Here is a 24,448-nt window from a genome sequence, read left to right as displayed (position 1 = left end):
AATCGTAACCGAATTTCTCGCATATCGCTAGTGATGAAATGCTAAAGCACCGCAGCTTTGTGGTATTTCTTGTAAATACTCCTAGTGATGATTGCACTTGGTGTAAGGGTTAAATAAAGTACTACAGTTGTCTATTGAACTATTATTTGAAAACAGACTAGGAAATCGGAAATTTTCGACCGGGAAAGCCGGGAATTTGAAAAGAGGTTTTGAGTGGCCACCCTGATTTTTAGGTTACAGTATATATTAGATTTACATGTTTTAAAAATTAAATATTTGGTAAATTTTTTATGAAACGTTTAATAATATTACTTCAAAAACCTTTTTTAACAGTCTTTTGCCTACACTTATTGTTGCTAGTAAGATCTTTCAATTCATCAATGAAACACAGAACTACAAAAATATTTTAAATTTAATGTAGAAAAGGTAGTTAATAACGCTATTATATCAGTCACTTTGATATTAGTGACTTTATATAAGCCGTAAATCCAGAATCCAGATTGGTTGAATGTTTGATCAACAATTCTGCAGCTTCCAAAACAACTTGCAAGTAAACAGAAAGATATGAACCAACCAAAAGTCCAACGTACACCCATGTTTTGAATTTCATCAATACTTGAAAATCACATTTTATGTTGATTGCCTGTTCCTGAATTTGGTCAGGAAGTACACCCACATTGATTTTAAATGGATCTCTTGTCAACTTAATTGCCGACTCTCTGTCCTAACATCGGGAAAATATTGTCCTATTTTATTTTTAAGTTATTCGAAATGCCGCAATAGAAGGGTCTTTAAATTCGTAAATTAATTGCTGCAGTACATGTAACCTCAATACCTTTTACGTTTTCCAATTGGAAATCCCCAGTAGAGTAGGGTTTCCAACATGTAGATTGCATGCCTTCATTATTCAAAATAACATTGCAAATGAGGTAAATAACAACAGGTTTTGTACATGAAAATGAATCAATATTTAATATATATTACTATAAAGTGTTTTCTTATGCAGAGATTGTGCCATTTTTAAGCCTAATACAACATCATACAACTTGTCTATGTAATTTTTTATGTTTACTGGTCCAACAGATTGCAATACATAAATGCTAGTGTCAAGAGTCACACATTAAACAACCACGTAAGCATTACGAAAATCGCTTGCAAGCCGTGTTCCTGTACACTTTAGTTTTCATATAATACACGGACACCTCCCTTGAAAATCTTCTACATCTTTCTAGAGGGTGCGTCTTCATGTAGAGAACTACTGTTACATAATACTACATAATAATATTTAGTTTTAATTATAATGTAACATTTCTTTAATTAACACACTTCTTATCGCACTTTCTCTGAAGTCATTAGTGTTAGTAAAATATTGGTCTTTTTGTTCATGTTACCTGTCAGTGTCTAACTTTCCCAAAGATCCAGTCGCAGAGTCTTGCTAGGTTTATAGGAATTTTGTATATAACTTTAATAGTTTAGTTATAATATTGTAGCAACCTGTCATAGTAAGTTACATAAATTATATCTTCTACAGGTATTAATATTTTTGTGAGAACCTAAATGTAATCCTCTTAATTAGAATGGATTTCTATTTTAAGTGGTGGAAATCATAATTCTGTATACTGATTAATTTTTAGAATTTTTACAAAATATTACATAAAAAACAGATTTTAAGGGAGTGTGCTAAAGGCAAGATTTGTACATAAATATTTGTGTTGCTTTCAACGTTTTCTATTTTTGCATGATTGCCAATTATTAAAACTGTATATTTTTAATTGTGATATGTACATACTGTGAAGTCACCAAGTACGGTTTGAGTCATTCTCTCACACGTTTGTATACAGTATACAGAAAGTGTAAAGTGTGAGTATAGTGACGACTGACAGCAGAATGAGGGCAGGTTGTCTGTATCAATAACAAAAGCAGGGGATGTCTCGCCAATTTGGGGTAATGACAGGGTGCCCCAACCCTAGCCACTGCCACCGCCACTGCACCACTTAGTAGATTGCCTGCCCCTAGCTCTGTCTCACACAACCCTATCTTTCTGTGTTTACTTTCATAAAACTCACTGATTTCATAACATTTCTTTCATTGTGCCTATTTCATCTTGTTAATAAAGAATATTTTATTTCCATGTTATGAAAAGGTTTAAACTATCTAAAAGGTGTCTTATACGTATAATATACAAACAAGAGATACAAATGGGCAGTTATGGTAGGAAGTACATGTCAAAATCATAATCATATGTTACTAATATTGCAAGATAATAGTCTCCACCTAGGCGTGAAATTTCATTATAATAATGTTTTTGAATCTTTTACAAACATGAATGAGTGTATAATTAAATGCTCATTGAAATTTTCTACTCAGTATATGAGTACATGTGATATATTTACATTGTTGCAGCATATTATAAAATTTGTCTGTTTACGTGTTATGCTCTAGAATTTTATTTTAGTTTAATTTATACTTGAGGTTACACTATATGTTAAAAACATTCAAAATTGAAGTGTTAATAAAGAATAAAATATGATGAACGCAACATCTAATATTAAAATTTAGACTTGCAACATTACGTACCTAAGAATTAAAATATGTAGAAGTGATTGATGATACACAATTTTAGAGTATTAACTATTTATATATTTTTGTCTTATAAGTACTAAGGGAGTCTATGATGTGACATATTTAAACAAATTATTACAAAGATAAAATGTGCATATTCAAACAATTTTTAAAAGGCATACTTTTGTATAGTGTATAAATAATAAAATTGCTTTTGCACTTTGTACAATAACTATGTATGTTGGAAATAAACTTAAATTAGCTGTATAAATTATATACATATATATAATTATATATACATATATAATATATATATAATTTCAATAAACATTGAATCGCAAAAAGTACTTGCTCCGCCGGGAGCATACATACATACATAATATTTTAAACATTTTTAAATACTCATCTACACAGATCACTAGACATTTGAGTTGGGCAGCTTGCAACATCCTATCTAAACAAGTTGGAAGTACGCCACATAATGTGTCATGCAACAGGCTCTGCTGTGGTTGTGTGCAAAATTTCAAGTCTACAGCCCATTTCATTATATGTGTTACTATGTTAGACATATTATATGATTGTTCTGTGTTTGTTTAAACATTTATTTATACTGCAATTTTTTTGTTGCCTCATAATACCAATGTTAAAGTGTTCGATAACACTCAGCCAAATCCCATGAGCTGATGTGCATCACCATCTTTCCTCTACGTTGCTTATATAGAAATGAAGCTTCATGCAAAATTTCTAGTCTATTGGTTAGTTCCTTTTCAAGATATCGTGCAGACAAACAGATAGACAGAAATGAAGTGTTTCCAGTCCTTTGAGTGATAGGCGTCACTAACTACTGTGCCAACTACTAGCCAATAATTAAAAGAAATTCTTGATGTCTGTATGGTTGTTTTAGGTATATAAAACTATTATTTTATATACATATTTGGTATCAATCGAAAGCTCTTACTCTGTGTGTGTGTCTTTTTAGGATTTAAAATACATTTAACTATACGGCTCTGCCCCACAGGATTTCAAAGTTCTAATGATAATATTATGAGAGCTTTTTCTTTAGTTTAAAACAGGCAATTACTAAAACGCACATGTATTGCTCAGGCAATTATTATCACTCCATAGATCAACTTAATAACAGCTGTGGTTGGTTAAAATTAAATAAAAATGCCATGTGATAACTATATTTTGCTTTGTTTACAATATCTGGTATACAAATAATTAAACATAAGGTATAGGTACACTGCATAAGCTAATATAAAGACTGTGGTTATTTTTTTACGGTTTAGCAAAAATATGTACATAAATAATCTGTTAGATTTTTCTAAAACAATCAAACACATGATTTCACAATACTAAAAAAAATTATAAAGGTAAAAATAATATTTTTCTGATTGTTTTATAATGTGTACTGTGGCATTAAAATAAAAGACTAATCAAATTAGTGAAGCTTTCATGTGATTTTGTTAGAATCAATATTGAAGCTTTATTCAGTTCAGTGGCTTTTTTCTTTCCAGCCCTCTTTTTCTTTTCTCAATGCTGTCATTATTGAAAAAAGAACATATCTGCAATGCTCCTTCATGTGTATAAAGAAATCACAATTCAAGAAAATTATAGTAGCAGCAATTCCGCTCCATCTTTGAAATGGTGGCTTGGGTTTTTAGCCATAATTGTCGAAGGCGATGGGGGAGGAAAGGAGGTGGTGGAGCATGAATTGTTGCCCACAACCCTCCCCCAACCTCTTTGTCCTCTGCCCACACTTTCAATCAAACTGCCTCCACTTCACTTGTCATAATGTTTCTTGTTGAACTGCAGCACTGAAAATCTTTTCAACATTTGGAGATTTTGTAAATGGAATGAATCAGATTTAAGATATATTGTTAATTCATATAATTAATTTTTAAGTTGTTTCCAAAATTTTTATAACTGCTTTGTGTTGTATAGTATGATAAATATAAAGAGTTTTGGATGAATACTTATTTGCATTATATATGCCTAATGTACATTATTGTGTATATGGTTTTATTTGTTTCTACCTAAACTTTAGGTTAAAGTATTTACAGGTCTTAACAAATGTATGTCATTAAGATATTATATTTACAATAAAAGTAATAAATGAACTATATATTACAATTTACAAGTATGTTTGCGTAACAATTCCACTTTAGTATTTAATCTGTTAGTAAGTACACATGTCATATAACATTATAATGTAATGGCATTAGCCCATTGTGGATCACTGACGAAATGTGTTTTGATTTAGTAGGTGGGCCTAGGGAGATTGTTGACGAGCACAGTTTGCAAAAACTTTCAACTTTTAATTTTATTTCCTATTCTAATAATGTCTTATTGACTATGTAACAGTCATTACTAGTCTACTGAATGTTTTTAATGAAATTTTTCCTTTAGTTTTATCAAACAAGTTTGTAAATATTCTATAAATATCACAATTGTATGTAGAAGTTTTAGAATCGGCTGAAATTACTCTTCACTATATATAGCATTGCAGATCTATTGTTTTCCTCAGCTGTTTTTACAACAGCAACCATTTTTACATTCTATAGCATCAGTTTATGTGTATTATTATGTTGTTAACAATTTCATTGCAGACCACTGTCCGGACTGGACAGTAGCATTACTATAAAGTGTTTTCTTATGCAGAGATTGTGCCATTTTTAAGCCTAATACAACAACATACAACTTGTCTATGTAATTTGTTATGTGTGTTATGAGACAGCATTATTACAGGTCTCTGTTATTTTATGTGATATGTGCTGCACTCTTGGTGCAGATAATTGAAACTTTTCAAGCTTGTTTTAAATGGAGTAACCTTCCTTACTGACACTTCAGTTTGGCCTGGAAATGCGGACCAGCTGTCCAGACGGTGTCTGGGAAACATGATTTGTTTATATGTTTCATTGATGCAGCCTAGTGGAAAAAAAATTGAGTTGTGGTCTTAATTCTTTGCTCCTTTTGTTATTGTTCTGTGAAATATACGTTATTAGCAGCTAGATATATTAGAGGATTAATCACGCAACAGCAAAGTTTAACATTAGACTCTATATCCGTAGCGGATTTAGGAGTCATTACTAATAACCTCAAAGGAGTAAAAAAATAAAATTTAAATGAATTTATGAAAAATTGTTGAATTACTTATTAAAACATTACTAGTAGTATTATGTTCCAAGCTTAAACATTTAAAATTGTTCTTGGAAGTTTTGTAATGTATGAACATTTTCAAAAGAAGGAAAAATGCTTAAGGACACTCACATAAACTACTGTGTTTTATGCCCTCCATAAAAAATTTGAAAATCACATGAACAACACTCATACGATGTGAAGGAGCCTTGTTTGCTTACATGTACAAATATCAACATCTTTGAAGTTTCCTTTTGTGACTTGAAATAGTGTGCTGGGAAAATAGCGACTAGGGTGGCCTTGACTCCACCGACAGGTCGCAAGACAGTGACTACTGCATAATTTTTAGGGTCTATATGGACTTTTAACGATAATATTATTAATTTTATTTAAAACCATTAATGGTATTTTCATAATAAATTACAAATTGAATAATACATTTACTGCGGTGTTAATTTTTGTAATCTATCTCATATTGAAAGGTGAGTCACTGGTAACTTATAATGATGGTGAACTCTGGCATCTGATAGTCTAGTGGAAATTGACAGAACTACCAGATTGTGTCTATAAGGGAACACCACTGTGTACCTGTTTATTTTTTTACTGCCATGAGTCACCTGTGACCGATGCTGCAAACTGGTTATATTTAATTAGACCAATACTGAGTTATTGAATAAACTTCCAAAACATGACTAATGTAAAACATCTACCTGTAACCTTGGAGGGTGATGCAATAGTGCAGCAGATATTGATGGCAGCTGAAATCTGTGTGAACAATCAGAGCATGTCAGAGCATAGGTGACTCATGCTTCAAATGAGAAATAACTGTGTAGCAGTACAGTTCATGTCCGTGACTCATGCGTAATAATACTCTTTATTGTAATAATTATTAAATATACTTTTGTCCACATCAAATATGAAATTAATCAGTAAAAAATGGTTAAAAATATACGTTCCACAAATAGAGTTGATTCGGTGAAATCTGGTAGGGTTCTCAACTATAAGTGTACTTTGAGTCAACGGTGACTCATGCTGCAGTGAATGTATTAAACATCGTTGAATTATGGAATTGTAATATAAAGTAAAATCAGTAATATGATGAAGGTCCTCATTTGGGATGTTTTTGGATTATTCTTCAACAGGTGTGAATTGGTCTTAAAAAAAAAAAGAAAAATATTTTTTTTTAAATTAATTTTGGGGAAATTAACAGATGAGGTTATATTGTTAAGATATTAGTATAGAGCTATGTAATATAGAAAACCCACAGTATGTTCCTCAGATATTACAGTTTGTACAGTAGGAGGTGGATAGTAATAATAAATTATGAATTGTCAAGTTATAGTTAATATCAACAGAGAGTCTAGTGAGTACTAAGGCTGGTCATTACCTATCTGGCGACTAACACTGGGTAACAGGTCCATTCTCCTTTGTTCCTATCCACTAGTAATAATAAATTATGAATTGTCAAGTTATAGTTAATATCTACAGAGAGCCTAGTGAGTACTAAGGCTGGTCATTACCTATCTGGCGACTAACGCTGGGTAACAGGTCCATTCTCCTTTGTTCCTATCCACTAGTAATAATAAATTATGAATTGTCAAGTTATAGTTAATATCTACAGAGAGTCTAGTGAGTACTAAGGCTGGTCATTACCTATCTGGCGACTAACGCTGGGTAACAGGTCCATTCTCCTTTGTTCCTATCCACTTCTTTCAAGATGGCTTGGGGAGCCTGATAAGGTTTTTAAAAAGACATTCTGATTGTGTGAAGGTGTGAAGGTTTTTAGTGAAGTCCACTTTGTTTTGAGGTTTTTAAATTATAAGTTTGTCTTTATTGGCCTAGTTTATGTTTATTTTCCCTACTTCTGTTCCTTAACTATTTTAAATGTTCACAGGTGGTTAAGATCACTGGCAAGAGAAACTTTGTTGTTGAGATTCTCGTATTATACCCAAAAACTGTTGTGTTCCAGCTACACTGTGAGTGTTGGTGTGGTGGACAAGTTGGCACTATACTGCAGCAGTGTACGAGACCCAATAGATAACAACCCGCAGGCTGCTGCATTCCTGCTCAGTGCCATTCTACTGCTCACCACTCTTGCGCAGACCAGGTCAGGAGAACATATCAACCCTTTTTATATGAGGAGCCCTTAACAGATTGACTTGTTGTAGTTCTAGCTCTCAGTTCCAATTGTTTAATTTATAAGAGTAATTTATAAAAACTGCTGGTTGAGCAGTAACTAATGACAGCAGATTATTATGACCCAAATCCAATATATGATATATTTTAAGAAAAACTTACCTAACAAACAACAAAAGACATTCAGTCAACAGTCAGCAGAACAATCATTACTCAAACTAAAAACCTCTATAAAACTATACTTATGTCTAGAAATGTAAACAATAATGATCTAGGTTACATTTGTTTGTTCACAGCTTGTTTGTTCATTTCCCAAGCTATATTCTATGTAGTATTTACATAATAAATTAACAAATCTAAAAAATTAATTTTTACCCTGATTCTTCATTAAAAAAAACACATAATTTTATTCAATTATTATGTAACATCAGTTTTTTATTTTATTTTTTTTATTATTATTCAACTAAATTTATATATTTGCAATCTGCTAGAAACTGCAAAAGCCATACAAGGCTTGTCCGCAGTTTCAAATAACATAAACTTTTACAAAAATTTCAATTATAAAGTTCAGTCAGAAATTGTCATTCATTCAAGATATTGACCGGATACTAAACAAACTTAAAAACATGTTATGTAAAAAAAATCCTATAATATCAACAATAAAGTAGAACACCAAGTTATAAGAAAACAGATAAAAATCCCCAAAATATGTGTGAAATCTTCACTAGACTGTCCCAGATAAAGAATATAAAACTATAACAAAAAAACATAACAAAGAATACAAAATCTGTAGCAACATAATAATATAACAACAATAAAGCATCATAAATAACAAAGCATACAATTTCAACACAATAACAAATAAATACTACTAAATGTAAAGAATACAATACTTTTCCAATTTATTTATTTTTTGGACGAGGCCTTTCGAAACCAAAGGTTTCATCATCAGGTGACTCCACACAAAAAAAACTTAGTATTGTATTCTTTACATTTAGTATAGTATTTATAAGTTTTTCCAATTGCTCCAAGTGTCTACAATAACAAATGTTTGCTTAAATTGCTATTTCAAATTATTCTATAACATAACATCAGTAACTTTGTCTCAATTGATATTTTTAAACATCTATTTCCTCATCTATGATTTTAAAACTATAAAACTAGATATCTCTCTAAGATCTCTAGGCAAGCCATTTAATAAAGTAGGAACCAAGTACTGCCTATCTCTTTTTGTGTATTTTTTTACGTTTGGTACCACCTAAACATATTTTCTAGAATTATACCCCATGTTAATTTTTAATTTTGTATGCATTTGAAAAATAATAATTAACAATAAATAGAAACTGAAAAAGATTTTGTACAGGCATCATATTTGTCATTTGGTAATAGAGCATTGATTGGATTGACTACCATAGCAGAAGAGTCAATGTTACTGATTATTTTTACTATTTTAGTTTGAATAGTTTGTAACTGCATCAGGGTTGAGTTTGATGCATTACCCCAGGATCTTAGTCCATATCTTAACAAAGACTCACTTAGAGCAGAATAGACCAGTTTGTAAGTTCTACTAGGCAGGTAATTCCTCATATGATTAAAAATTTATGTGTATGGTCTTAGTCTAGCCGTTAAGTTTTTTTTTTATGTGCATATCCCATTTCATATGATAATCAATCAATCCTTGTGCCCAAATATTTAAAATTCTTAACGTATTCCAATATTGTTTTTTTTTAAATCATTATATTAAAAATCCACAACCACCAATAACTTTTTGCTCTGTGAGGCCTTTTAAGTCTTTTGTGAAATATCATGATGAAAATGGCCTTGCTATTAATGCTTTACAGAATAAAAAGTTGTATGTATATTTTTAACTTTGTAAATTAAAAAACTTTATTAAAGTATATACATTTACTAAAAAAGTTAAAACATCACTAAAAATTATGTAAAAATATTGGGAGATTTCAAATTAAAATGAAGGATTGCCTTATGACTATCTCTGTCACTAAAATTGCTTACAAGCTCATTATGAAATAAGTCTGGAAGTGATCATTAATAATAGTAACACATTACAGTAGTTGGTGAGTCTTTGTAGCGAGAGGGTGCTGATATCAGTTTGCTTGGTGTTGGCAATTAATGAGCTGACTTCAGCACGAGCGAGCGACAGTCAGACGTGTGTAATTGACAGTGACACAGGAAGAGATGATACTGCGAATTCGTTACATGGCATCACGTTTAATTAGTCAGTCCAAGTTAATTACGAGACGGAGGGAGGACTCTAATCCGTCGCCGGAGCACCGCACTCTAATATTTACTTACCAATCGCTTAATTGTTTGTTTTTTGCCCGTATTTACTCTCACGCTTGCCTGGTTGGTAGCGTTTAAATCAAATGTGACATTTTGGCCGAAAGTCCAACAAATGTCCACATCACTGGACACGTTGAGTGAATATACCCGTAATGTTCCCTTTAACGGTCACAGAATTCTGTGTCCGTATTTTTCAGTAGTTCCATGAAAGCATTAAACCTTTTAAGCATTTTATATGACATGATGATGTGATTTTTTGGTCGAGATTTGCAAATATATAAGTAATGAGATTTAAGGATGGTTCACCATTTTGATACATAGAGGATGTAGCTGAATGCGATTTACCAAGTCATTAATAATAATAATTTTTATGAAGTTAATTCTTATATCATATTAAGAAGAAATCACTATTTAATGTTTGTTTCGAAATGCTATTTCCCATTATGTAAATTTTTGTGTTTTTACTTGATAATTAATAAAAAAACTTTTACAAATGAGCTCAATCATATTAGTTTAAGTATGACTCGATACTTTTATTAATGGATCTTAATTTACTCAAAGACATAAACAATATGTTTATATTAGTTTTAAATTTCAGTTGTTGGTTAAGTTACCAAACCTGAAACAAATAAAAAAAAAGAATGTGAGTGCATTTATTACTGTTACTGAATATGTGCCTGATATATCAATAATTAACTAACAGTACCTTTTTATTTTGAAATATTACTTTGACTCGGGTATGACTCGGTCATACTAACACTGATAGTTAACGCATAATTATCAGTGTTAATATTAAGATCACGGCTTTTTGAAATTTTGGGTTGGGTCCTTCGATACTCTATTGTATCTATCGGTTTATACAATTACTATTAAATTTGTTACTATGGAATAAAGTCTGACTAATATTATTATAGATTATTATCATAGTTATTTAACCGTTTGAGTTGTACAATGTACAGTATTTCAACAAGTATAAAATTTCATTGTTTTAAAAATTAATATTTCACTGTGAAATATTGTTCTAATTGCAAATTTAAGCACGTCAACCGAAAGACAAAAGATAAAGAAATCAAACTTGTAATCCCATGTATAATACATATCATAAAGTCAAGTATTTTTTTTTAATCGTAACAGTTACAAATATATACAAATATTTTATTTTTTATTAGAATAAACCGTTTAAGAGCTATTAGTGTTTTATTTCGCCTCAGCAATCAGTATGGCGTGATGTGTTTATTTATGGACGTAGAGCAATCTTCTATCTAAATTTTTTATTGTGTGATTAATAATTGTATTAAATCAAATGACACGAGGAATGAAAGAGGAAGAGCAGCTATTGAATGTAATGTACTAGATGAGTGTTGGTTGCATATATCATTTGTCAAAACAATAATCGTTTCTTAAATTCCTTATTGTCGTAACTCGATATTTTGTCTAATGGAGTGTATATTTCAATAAAACAAACTTAAGTTATGTAATGTTAGTACTTTTTTTCAGTAATATTTTTATTATATGAGTGTAAGAAAAAATTTTGACCTTGCAAAAATGTACTGTCTATGTGCTTTTCGTTCCAAAAAGAAAGAAGAAATTTCTGTTTTTATGACCAATACCAAATTTCAAGACAACGACAATGATCAATTAAAGATTGTAGAAAATTAGTGTAGTTGTTCTGTGTTAGCCAATTTTTGTAATGGTAACTAAATAATATAACTAAAGTAAATGAAAGTAGAGAGAAGGGAAGGAAATGACAAAGAAGTGTTAGTTGAAGGAAAAAGACTTGAAAAGGTGAAGGAATTCTGTTATTTAGGAAGTATCATAACAGATAGGGGCACAATAAGAGGAGAGATAGGAAACAGAATATGGAAGAGTGGAAAGTTTTTCAATATGGTGAAGAAGATTGTGTGGAGTTGGAACATTGGGAAAGAATCAAAAGTATTGATGTATAAATCTTATTTCCAACCAATTTTATTATATGGAGCAGAGACGTGGACGTGGACTAAAAATGATTTAAGCAGATTGCAAGCTGCAGAAATGAGATTTTTAAGAGGGATAGAGAAGACTACAAGAAGAGATAGAATAAGGAACGAAGTAACCAGAGAAAGTTTGAAGGTAGTTTCACTGCAAGAGACAATGGAAAGAGGATGGGAGATAATAGAATGCCTAGAATAGCACTGGAGAAGGAGGAAAGAGGAAGAAGACCAAGAGGAAGATGGGAGGACCAAGTGTGGAATTACAGACAAAAGTGGAGGAGGCTGTGTATGACGACCTGTGATAACGGAAACGTCGGATGATGATGATGATGAACTAAATAATATCTTAGCGGCCTGTCACATTGCAGGTGTGGACTGGCGAGAGGTGACCCCACCCAGCTGGTGGCTACGCTGAGAGTGACAGAGCTGGTGGGTGGAGTGTCCATGCTGTACGGGATGTTGCTGCACCAGGGTGCCCCTGCAAGGGATGTGGCCTCACCTCTACCACCTCTCCCTCACCACACTATCACTGTCACCAAGGCTACACTTCAGCTGCTCAGGGCGGTTGCTCATCTCGACCTTCAAATGTTCCAGGTAACTATGTTTTAAAATAAAGGGATGTATTATGAAAAAACCTTTTATAACCCCAAATTGAATATACCACTTTCATTGTTATCCTAGGATTAGAGAATATCCACAATATCTGACTGGTGGACTGTTTTTTTACATAAAAGTAAATCACAGACATTTAATCCTTAATCTATAGAGGTGGTAATGTTGTCCTGTCAAAACCATATTTTTTTAACAATTTTTCTAAAAAATTGCCATATTTTAAGAAAGAAAGGTCTTATGAAGATAGTTAAATAAAAATGTAATCAACTTTGTAGTTACAAAAAAAAGATTTGAACAATTAAACCGGCTTTCCTGCTCCCAACAAAATCTAGAGAAGTTAAAATCAGTAAACCTCTTATAATTACATGATTGTTTATAGTAAATTGGCTGCATATCATATGGGTTTTTAATCCACAAAAAGTAAAGTAGTAAAGTTATAGCTGCTCAAGGCTGTCTTAGACCATAATTATGAAAGGAGCATTAATTCTAAAGGGAAAATATGACTTGCTACTTCCAAAGTACAAATAGTAGAAAGTCAGTGGGTTGATGTAATATTTTAATTTTTAAATAAATGTTATGTGCTGCTGTTGATTAATTGTTGATGTAAAATTTTAATTTTTGAAATAAATGTTATGTGCTTCTGTTGATTAATTGTTGATGTAATATTTTAATTTTGAAATAAATGTTATGTGTTTCTGTTGATTAATTGTTGATGTAAAATTTTAATTTTGAAATAAATGTTATGTGTTTCTGTTGATTAATAACAGTACTTTTATTATTTTGTGTTTTAGTCGATACAATCTTGTTGACAATGTACATGTATTTTATTCTTAACATGTTGCGTTTGCATTTTGGGGAATAAAGATGTGATTTAATCGATTATAAAACACTAACTGTAAGTTTCAAAAAGGTTGAGAACTTTTGCAGAGATAAGTTAACGTTTCGCTTTTACAGAGTGTACTGGGAGCTGAAGGCATGTCACTCCAGTTGCGGCACATCGCCAGCTACCTGCTATGGTACTGCTGTCAAGCGGATGAGCGAGATCTTCTCCATCAGGTCATTGAAGTTGTCGGCTACTTCGCTGTCATGCATCATGACAACCAGGTTAGTTTATGATTTTATGTACACGTAAATTTTAGTTTTAATAAAATTTCATGTCCAGTTAGATTTGACTGTTATCTAAGTCATTTTACTTTTGGACATGTAGTCATTTAAATCTAATAAAAAGATCTTGAAAAAAAATGTTATTAGACTTAATTGAAATCTACTTTGATAGTTTTTGATGTTGTAGCGATGAAATCAGTATCATCTCTTCATTGATTGGATGAGCCTCTAAATGGTTGGCAGAAGACTTCATCAATCATTCTTATATTCACATCCATCACTTTGTTCAAAAATTACTTTGCCTTGGGATTTGTTGTGCATGTATTAATTTATTTTTAATATTATTTTACAAAATCTTGGTTGATATTATTAAAGTTTGCCAGTATCTCACTGTAATATTAAATATTTAAAACTTTCTAGTTGCGTTTAACAGTGAATTAAGAGTAAGAGGTTGGAAATTATTTAAAGAATCAACCTGCAATTTTTTAATCATTGCTGTTTACTAGTAGCTGATCAATACTTTAAAACAAAAAGCCAGGTAATATGAAATATTGCCACCAGTATTCATTCAGTGGATAAAGTTGAGGTTCAAACACTATTAATTAAATTGCAAATTATAAAAAGAACTTTGTATTCTAAAATGTAGTAAAAAGTTTGATTTGTACACACTATCTGGGACAGAAGATTGAGAAGATAAGTTTGATGATTGGATATTTATTCTTTTCTATTAATTCTTTATCAACAACTCTACTCTCCTCCCATGAATAAAATATTATTGAGAACTATTTGTATCCTCCAAATTCCCATACATTGAGTGAGTTTAGAAAAAAAAAAAAAACCATAGGGTTTATATGCAACACCCTTATTTTCATATAATTTACTACATATATGCATTTTTTTTAAATAATTTATTAAAGAAAAAACAAATTATTACACTTTTAAAAAATTACATTTTTTGGACGATTTAGTAATTCTTTATAATTTATTCTAAAGTGACTTCAAATTTCTTTTGTAAACAAATTTGTTTATACTGTTGAAGACAAATATATTATAAAACCTTTTAATATTTGATGTTTACCTGATAATGTACTACAAACATTTAGGAAATTATTTGTTGAAAATTGATTTCTTTATGAAAACAGTAGTTTTTCTAGAAAGGTTGTAGCTTGAAAAACAGATTAGCAGTGGTTTATTTAAAAAGAACCTTGTAAATCATTAAAATCTTCTGAGAAATCAAATCAAATCAAAATCAAATCATTTTATTTTTGCCAGAACATTACAAAAATGTATAGCAATAGTCATTTTTCATTTTTTTATAATTTGGACCAATCACTCCACATTGAGACCAGTCAAACATACAGAAATTCAGTCGCCCCACATTCTCTCATGCCAATTTTCCCATTTTCCAACGCTGGTTGTCAGTGTTCCAATTGTGCGGTCACCCAGTCGAATGCCATAAACTCCGTCCGCACTATAAAATGCTTGAGACGCTAAAAAAGCGTGTTAAACGAGCTTTTAATGCCTTGGGCGTTGGGGCGTTTTTGATTGAATTTGGCAACTTGTTGAGAAAACGAACTCCTGCCTGCGAAGGCAAGTGTTCGTAAAACCCCCGTCCTGTGTGACTTCCAGTTCGGTAGGTATCTCTGCCTCTTGTCCCATACGAATGTATGTCTCGGCCACGTGTCATGGCACATTTAGACATACAAAAAAAGATTGTCTCTAGGATGTAGAGACAACGGCAGAGTCAACAGTTGCAGTTTTTTAAAAGCTTCCTTGCATGTTTCTCTGAACCTTAGCTGTGCGATTATGCGAATCGCTTGCTTCTGCAATTTGAATGCCCTGAAAAAATGATAGTTTGCGCTGGCTCCCCACAGCACCAAACCGTAGGTGAGGTGGGGGTAGATCAAGCCATAATAAGCCGTCATCAGTACCTGACTGGGGGCAGTATTTGGCTAAAGACCTCAATACATAGATGCCCGAGGCCAGTTTTGAGCAAACATGATCAATGTGATAATTCCAAGTCAATCCCCGATCCAGGAATATTCCGAGGAATTTTGAACAGTCGACTTCCTCCAGGAAAAAGTCATCCAATAAAACGGCTGGCCCGTCATTGGAGTTTCCTGATCGCAACGCGAAAGTCAAGAAATTTGATTTTGAAGAATTTTGCTTTGAGGTTGAGGCTGTTAAAGTGTTGGACACAATTGTTGGTGTCAAGAAAAATTTGCTGTTCCAGAATAGTTTTTTGATTTGTTGGTGAAACAAAGTGTCGTGTCATCAGCGTACTGCACAAGTTTTCCATGCAGTAGTGATGACTCCATGTCATTGACATAGATGAGGAAAAGAATCGGACTGAGTATTGATCCCTGAGGGACACCATAGCTCAGCTGAATCGGTTCAGAGAATTTGTTTGAGATTTGGACGATTTGTGTTCTGTGGCCTAAAAATGAGCTAATCCATTGGAGCGGCACGCCTCTGATGCCATGAGATTCAAGTTTGTCAAGCAATTTCGAGTGGTCAACACAGTCAAATGCCTTAGATTAAGTCGAGAAAACACACTTAATGTGGAGTCTCGACTCTCTAACCCCTCTACAAACCATTTCGACAAGACTCACAACGGCGTCTGTAGTCGATTTCCCCTTCCTGAAACCAAATTGGTGTTCAGGAAAGCAGGTTATGGTTGTTTAGAAACTGAAGCATTCTAGTTAAAAGAGTTTTTCAAAAATTTTGCTCAATGCGGGCAAAATTGAGACAGGCCTATAATTATTGGTTGAGCTGGGATCATCTTTTTTAAAAATTGGAGTTACTTTCGCGATTTTAAGGAGCGAGGGAAAAACTCCTTGTTGAAAATAATGATTGACTAATTGGGATAATGGACTCACAATATGCTTTGAGCACCTTTTAATGAGCCACACAGACATTAAATTAATATCGTTTGATTTTTTTGCCGGGAGCTGTTGAATAATTCTTTCGAGCTCATCCTCAACTACAGGACCCAAAGCCAATGATGACACTGGGCTCTGTCTTCGTGTGGGGTTTACTTGCGGAGGAGATGGACTAGGACCTTGCTCACCAGCAACAGACGCGAAAAATCTGTTAAAATCTCGTTCGCAGCCTCAGTCGCATCCTCTACAAGCCTATCCCCTATTTTGATTTTTATTTGGGTCTGTGATTCATTTTTATTGTTTTTATGATGCCCCAAACAGTTTTAGGAAACATTTTTTTGACGAGATGATTGATTTAGAGACATCATATGCTTTCGCAGCTTGGATCACTTTTTTGTAAATTCTTTTGTAATTCCGAAAAAAAATTTTGAAATCTTCGTTTGAAGTAGTTTTTTGAATTTCGGAGAAAAATTTAAGTTTTTCTCTCGATACCAATATTCCTTTTGTGATCCATTTGTTGTTTGCCTTTCTCGGGCAAACTTTGATTGTTTTAGTAGGACAGCATAAATTTAGATGGTAATTAAAATTTTTGGAGAACAATTTAAAGTGCTGCTCTACTGACTGTGGTAGATTTAAGAAATCCCAATTTTCTTTGGAAAGGGAAGCGTTGAGGAGAGCAATGTTACCTGGCCTTATGTCTCTTATAGTTTTAGTAGTTTTGGACTCCCTTTCTATTTTTTTCGCCACTAATTACAGCCTCTTGGCCGTAGTGGTCTGAGATGGCTGTGTTTACCACGGATACCGCGACACCTGAAAGGTTAGTGATGACGTTATCAATTGCTGTAATAAACATAGAAATAGTTAATAAACATAGAAATAGTTAATAAACCGCTTGCATTGTGTTGCAGATGATGCTGCAGTCAGGTCACATGCCAACGGTCCTTCAGCAACTTTGTAACCTTCCCTTTGAGTACTTCAGTGACCCCTCACTCTCCTGTCAGCTGTTCCCTACTTTACTGGCCTGTTGCCATGGCAACGCTGAGAACAGGGTGATACTAGAGCAAGAGCTCAGCTACGAGGTGAGAGGAGGAATTCTTATGATTGTTATTTACTTGGTCAAACTATCAAGAGTCAAGTCAGGATGGAACGTAAAGTTAAACATTGTTGATGTTCTTTCACATATCCTGTTTTACAATAACATTATTAGATTAAACTGTTATGAGTGCAGAATGTGCAGTTCTGGTAGTAACCCAGTTCCAATAGTTCTTTATTCCATATATTAAATATTGTTGATGTTCTTTCACATATCCTGTTTTGCAATAAAATTTTTATATTAAACTATTATGAGTGCAGAATGTGCAGTTCTGGTAGTAACCCAGTTCCAATAGTTCTTTATTCCATATATTAAATATTGTTGATGTTCTTTCACATATCCTGTTTTGCAATAAAATTTTTAGATTAAACTATTATGAGTGCAGAAGAATGTGCAGTTCTGGTAGTAACCCAGTTCCAATAGTTCTTTATTCCATATATTCAATTTTATATTTTGAAATTTTCTCAGTGTAGAATAATTTTTACATAAACACATAATTTGTTCTTGAATGAAAAAGTTAACAAAAATGGAATATTTAGTAGTGGTAAAACTCAACATTGTAAGTTTGTAAGTGAGATGTGAGTACTGAACACCAGGACCTGACTTACGTTGTTCCCAACTAACAAGATTATCAACCTCTCTCGCACCCTGACTGGCGTCTGGTGTATATCTACCATATTGTCGCACCTGCAACACTCGGCTCAGGTGTGTCCAGCGGCTGATCCAGTTAGTTCTCTCGTAATTCGATCACCTGCCCTTTACTAATGTGTCGACGCCATACAGACCTCTCTCCTCCCCCTTTACTCGCCTATTGCCCCCAGTCTGCAGCATTTATTGTATCATCATTGCTGATGTGTATTTTCCTTCAATAACTATTGACTGTTTACATTGCAAGCCTTTTGTCTTACTTTTGAACACGTTATCCATTTACCTTTGTGTAAATTACTGATTCTGATTTTTCCATATTGAAAATAAATTTAAACGATTACATGAATCTGTCACTCAATAGTGTAATAGTGACTGTTTGGTTTGTGTCACAGGAACTCCATAACTGTTGATATTATGTCCATTTGATTCTTGTGAGTTTAACTTTAGGGCTGTTGGAAGAGAGTGAGGAGGTCACCATGGTTTCAGGCTAAAGCAGGAAGCATAATAACAACACAGCCATAGACTATGTTTACTTAGTATTATAATATGAAATACCAGTAAAAATATTGTAATTTTGTTGTGGCTAAATTTATATATAAATATGTTATTATTTTTACTCTTTATGTTTGTGGTGGTTAGGGAGGCTACTCTTGCCCAGGGTGCCACTAACCCTAGGAACGGTCCTGTTTAACTTTGACTATAAGTTTTAAAAGAATTATTTTATTCCTGGGATTGTAATTATTATTAGATAAATTTCTTAACTATTGTAATCATTGATCATACAAACAAAACTGCATTGGATTGCCAATTAATTTCACTATATGCAAGTATAGAAACATAATTATTAAGTCAAAACAAAATTTAATACATCTGTACTCTTCAATTTTTAAATAGGTTAGTATGTGCTGCTCAGAAATTAAGTCTTGATTAAATTGGATGTGCAAAACTATTGATTATTCTCTATATTCATTATTATTTTTATACAATATTGTGTATAATCTGTATGTAATAATTTAAACGTGAAAGGTATGCCCTTATAGTTAGTTAATTAGGATATCTTCTGAACACAAACCACATTTTTCCACTTTACCTCTCAATGGGACTAAACAGGTGCTAAATGAAACCGCGCATATTGTCCATTAATTAAAATTAGTGCCATCAACATCAGGAACAAAAGAGGGGCTTTCAATTACGGGGTCCACTTTCTGTGATTAATTGTGTAGCAAACTATTAGTACGAATGAAATAATCACGTTCATTACAGGTAGCTCATTACACTGATGGGACAATTTTGTTTTTACTAATTACGTTGTTAGGTTGGTAATTAATAAACCACACTTGTGGTCATTTCATCAATTAGGTTCTCAGTTGGTAAGCGAGAGTTCGGCCATCGGCTATTGTTATTTGACATTTTATCACTGGTGAAACCATTTGGTAAATGGTCAGTGTAACGTGCAAGTTTTGTGAAATTTTTATACACCAGTTTGTAGTATTTCTTTATATGGAACAAGCACTTATGAACTCAAGTAGAACTGATTTATTTATGATTACTTATTTTTGTAATTTTCTAAATAATATTTTTGTCTAGGGATAATGGATAGTCTGATTTTTAATATTTCCAACTGAGGTTAAGTATTTAAAGATGTAATAATTGTTGTAATGGTTGTTTTATTGGCTTATTAAAAAGCACAATAATCGTTTGTAGAATCCTTTTTGTATTGAAATCCTTACATTGATGAGAGTTTTTATAGAGTAACTGAGAGACAGAGTACAGCTGTGACTGTTAAAAAGGTTAACAGTTCATGAAAATTCTTAAAAAATTCAAATTTATTGAATTTCGCCCTTGACCATTTTCTGTATTAAATAATGAAATGTATAATAAATGGCTACAATCAATGTAAAATATGACTCAATAATCATTTAGTTTAGTTAAGCATAAACAAACTGAACTAATTCTTTTCCCGTAAAAAAGGTATATAAAATATACTATTGGTATTAAAAACAGATAATTTATTAAATTGTAGATATTATTTTTAATTTTAATTTTTAACTCTTTCCAATGCATTTATTTGGGTATTGGATTCCTATTGTAAGCTGGATTAAACTTGGCATAAAGTGACAATAATGCTCTGAAAATACTTATATTGTATTCATTGAAGTTATCAAAGTTCTGTTTGATATAGATTTGACTGGATATCTTATTATTAAATGTTTGTAGTACTAAGCACTTCTTAAGTACAAGACATAAACTATCTACTAAACATATCTTTCAGTATTGTAGGACAACTTTGTTGTTATCTTCCACTTTACAAGTTTTGTTTCAGTTGTCGTCTCTGATAAACGTTCATTCTCACTACTATCTAAACTATTTTTTAGAATAAAAATAAATAAGAACCCAATATTTTAACAAAATTACTAACATCACAATACAAGCCCCAGCTTTTAGCTTCTGGTGGCATGTTTCAGTATATGAAGTTACTTGATATTTTTATACAAATTAAGTGAAGATAAATTTCTACAATTAATTAAAAAATTCAATATTTTTAAAATTTGTTATTGTAGAATTATTTGTATGGGCAACTATTCTCATTAATCCTTATATAGTTTTAAACGATAATTTACTTTATTTATTGTTATTCTTTAAAATTGGATAAATATAAATAGTTAACTTCTATATTATTATTATTATTATTCATAATCTGTCTTATTATTATTATTATTATGTGTTAGTTTTAATTGCTGATATAGCCCTATCAATATAACAAGGCTAAAAACCACACAGTTTCACTGTAAACCTATTCTCTTGGCTGCGGTACTTATGGAATATACTTTGAGGCAGAATTATCCCTACATTATTCTTGGTAATAAGTCAGTATTCTAACTACTAAACATTTATCGTAATATTAATAATATACTTATTTAGATCTGAATTAATTCTGTAAAATTATGTGTAATCTACCATATTTAACTTAATTAACATTACATTTATTTACTGTTTCAGTTGCTTGAAGACTTCAGAAAGTCCGAAGCGGCAAGCACCAATTCACTTATCCAGCTTTTGAAGTAAAAAGTGAAATTATTTCTAAGTTCTATTTTGTTTTTGTATTCAAATTGGTTAATCTGTTGTTGCTTTTTCACTGTGTTTAATATTGTTATTTTCTTTTACTTTTTATTTACTGCATCGCAACAATTCCATTGCAACTTTAACACCAACTGTTGTACTTACTTTTTGGCTGTGATTTTAAAAATCCACAAGCTAGCAATATTTTTTAATTTTTCTAGTCTTTTTTTACAACAACTTTATTTTTGCAAAGCAATTGTATATTTTTAGATAGAGTGTATGTTTAAGATGTAATTGATTATATTAATGTAGGTTTATGGCAGTGATTAAACATAATTGCAATAAAAATACTGTTTTGCTGTGACATGTAAGAATTGTTCTCAAATATAAAACCTTACTATATACTAAACTTTTTGGACAAATAACAAAAATATTTTAGTTCTCTTTAGTGTGCATGATTGTTGTTGTGAAAACTGAATAATATGTTAGTTTTTATAAAACAATTCTGAAACACAATGTGGACTGTGAATGTGATATAATATTTGTAATTAGATTCCATAACACATTGAATGTTATTTATGTTACTTTCATTTAGTATTAAGATATTTGTAGTATTATTACCAGATCTATGATAACATATCAATAAAAGGTTCTTACAATGTGGTGCTTTTTAAAGTTCCTTGTGTTTTCTTTAACAGTAAAACTCCATTTACCCTGAATTAATGACTAGTAGACATGATCTAAAAATAAGAAATTCTGATAATTTGACACATCCGGGATTGTGATAATAGCCAAAGAACATGAAACCCGGCAAGCGTTAGGCTATCACTTGAGTGTTCCAGAATTCTTTGTTTAACCCTTTGACCGCCGTGAGCCACTATAGTGGCTCATCGTATGCGGTACCTTGAGCGCCGCGGGCCACTATAGTGGCTCTGTGAACTTTACGTCTTTGTCCTTATAGTTTAAACATAATATAGCCTATATAAAATATATTTAAATATATTTATATCAACTTTGAATTGTATTGCTCTGCTTCATTTCAACTATAAAATATTGATATTTACTTGTTTCTATAGTAACAAGTGTATCTTCATCCTACAGCGGAATTTTTGAAATTTTTTGAATTTTACTTAAATTACATTATTTTATGCAATTTCTGTGGAATATATTTGTAACTTTTAGTATATGCTCAAAACAATACGTACTTTTAGGTTAAAAACGTTATTTGAGCCCAAATTACTTATTCAGTGTGTTTTTGGACCTCAAACTTAAGATTTTTTATTTTTTTAATTACGACAGGCATACATATTACTAAACAAATGTAAAAAAAATAATAAAACTGTAATTTATTACATCAACTATACATCAACTAAAAGTACATCTCTTCCGCTCAAAAACAAAACCAAAACTAAAAGGCTAGCTCAAAATTTACGAAAGTTATTTAATTTAATATGTGACCATGCAAAAACGGGTGATTTTGCCGTGGCGGTATTGGATCCGTGCGGTGCTCAAACGCCTGGCGGTCTAGCGAACGACGGCGCGCGGGAGCGGCGGCGCTCAAAGGGCATCATTGCGCTAATCATTCAGCACTGTCCAAAATGTCAGAAGACATCTCAACTCGAGCAATAGATCACTAGAATTATGAGGAAAATGACAGTTGTGGAGTAAAGAAATGTTAATTATTGAAAGATAGAACAGGTCATTAAAACTGAGGAATGAGCAACACCCCAAAGCTTTTCTCAATCCAAGTATTTTTCGTACAGATGAACCTTTGTTCAACTCTAGTGCCTGTGCTATTTTCTCAGGACGATATCAGTGTGGTAAATAATGCATGACTATGTGGTAATAATGGAGAACTACACGTCATTAATAATTCCCCAACACGACAGTTTTTGTCATCAGAGTGGCATCAGTTGGACAATGGCGGGTGGAAATCCCATCACCCATCATTTCTCCAATCAACTAATCGTCTGAATGACTTTCTCACATACATGATGATCAGTCCGAAAATTCAAACTGTTCAAATCAAATCATCCAAACATTCTTTACATATATGAGCAACCTTATGCCATGTTGTTTCATACTTCATGACTACAATCTAATGAATACATTGTGACAAACCACAGTCTTTTGTGTATTTATTTACTTAGTTGTGTGTTGTCGTGATGGCGTGATTCTATTCTTACATTATCTCAAATTTTTTTAAAATATTTAAGAGCCGGTAATTGATTACATTAATTATGCTCGTGTTCTGAGGGAAACTGTAGAAGATACTGTTCGGTAACGGTTCCTACTTATTCTTCAGATCGTGAATTAACCGCAATTTGGTAACTTCCATAGCAGATAACTTTCTGATACATTCTTCGTATGTTACTTGGCAGTGATTTATTCAGAACCATGATACTTTCGTGTAACAGTACCTAGAACTGCCACCGATGAAGAAGACCTGGAAAAGCGCGGGTTATGTGTAAATATTTTGCTCCATGAAAAAATTGTGTGAATTTTTATATCTGAAATTTTTACTAGAAATGGATTTGATACTGTAGTTCATGTCATTATACTGCGAGGCCAACAGAATTTTTTTAAATGCGCTTGCATGGTCACGATTTTACAATATTATGTTAATTAATGTATCAAAGCTAAATCTCGAATCCAGATAAGTCTATTCGCGGATAACAATTAATCGGCAGTACGTAAATTACTGATTGCTAACAAATGTTTTTGTTGTACTTTATGTATGAAAAAATGTATATATGTGAACAAATTAACAGATTATTGGTAGTATAAAGAATAGTATTTTGGTTACATACTAATTTTTATTTTCTTTATTATTTTTGCACATTTTGTAGCTGAATCAAGAATAATAAACCATTATGCATTAATTTTATAAGCTACCTCTTATTTCTTACTTTTTTAATTTATACAATTAAAGCTGATAGGTT

The 24,448-nt window shown here is 32.0% G+C and overlaps 1 protein-coding gene across 1 annotated transcript in view; it reads left to right on the top strand.

The window, feature by feature from the left end:
- The window catches only part of LOC124354919 (S phase cyclin A-associated protein in the endoplasmic reticulum), a 117,397-nt gene extending 95,216 nt beyond the window's left edge, over nucleotides 1-22,181 (top strand). Inside the window, exons 23-27 of the mRNA XM_046805727.1 lie at nucleotides 7,670-7,807; nucleotides 12,476-12,701; nucleotides 13,674-13,823; nucleotides 17,614-17,784; nucleotides 21,447-22,181. Coding sequence (XP_046661683.1) covers nucleotides 7,670-7,807; nucleotides 12,476-12,701; nucleotides 13,674-13,823; nucleotides 17,614-17,784; nucleotides 21,447-21,512 — 751 coding nt within the window. The 3' untranslated portion in view covers nucleotides 21,513-22,181. The remainder of the gene's footprint in view (nucleotides 1-7,669; nucleotides 7,808-12,475; nucleotides 12,702-13,673; nucleotides 13,824-17,613; nucleotides 17,785-21,446) is intronic.
- Nucleotides 22,182-24,448: the final 2,267 nt, after the last annotated feature.

This window comes from Homalodisca vitripennis, chromosome 2 (genome assembly GCF_021130785.1).
Source record: "Homalodisca vitripennis isolate AUS2020 chromosome 2, UT_GWSS_2.1, whole genome shotgun sequence".
Lineage (NCBI taxonomy): Eukaryota > Metazoa > Arthropoda > Insecta > Hemiptera > Cicadellidae > Homalodisca > Homalodisca vitripennis.
This window is presented reverse-complemented; position numbering and strand designations above follow the sequence as displayed.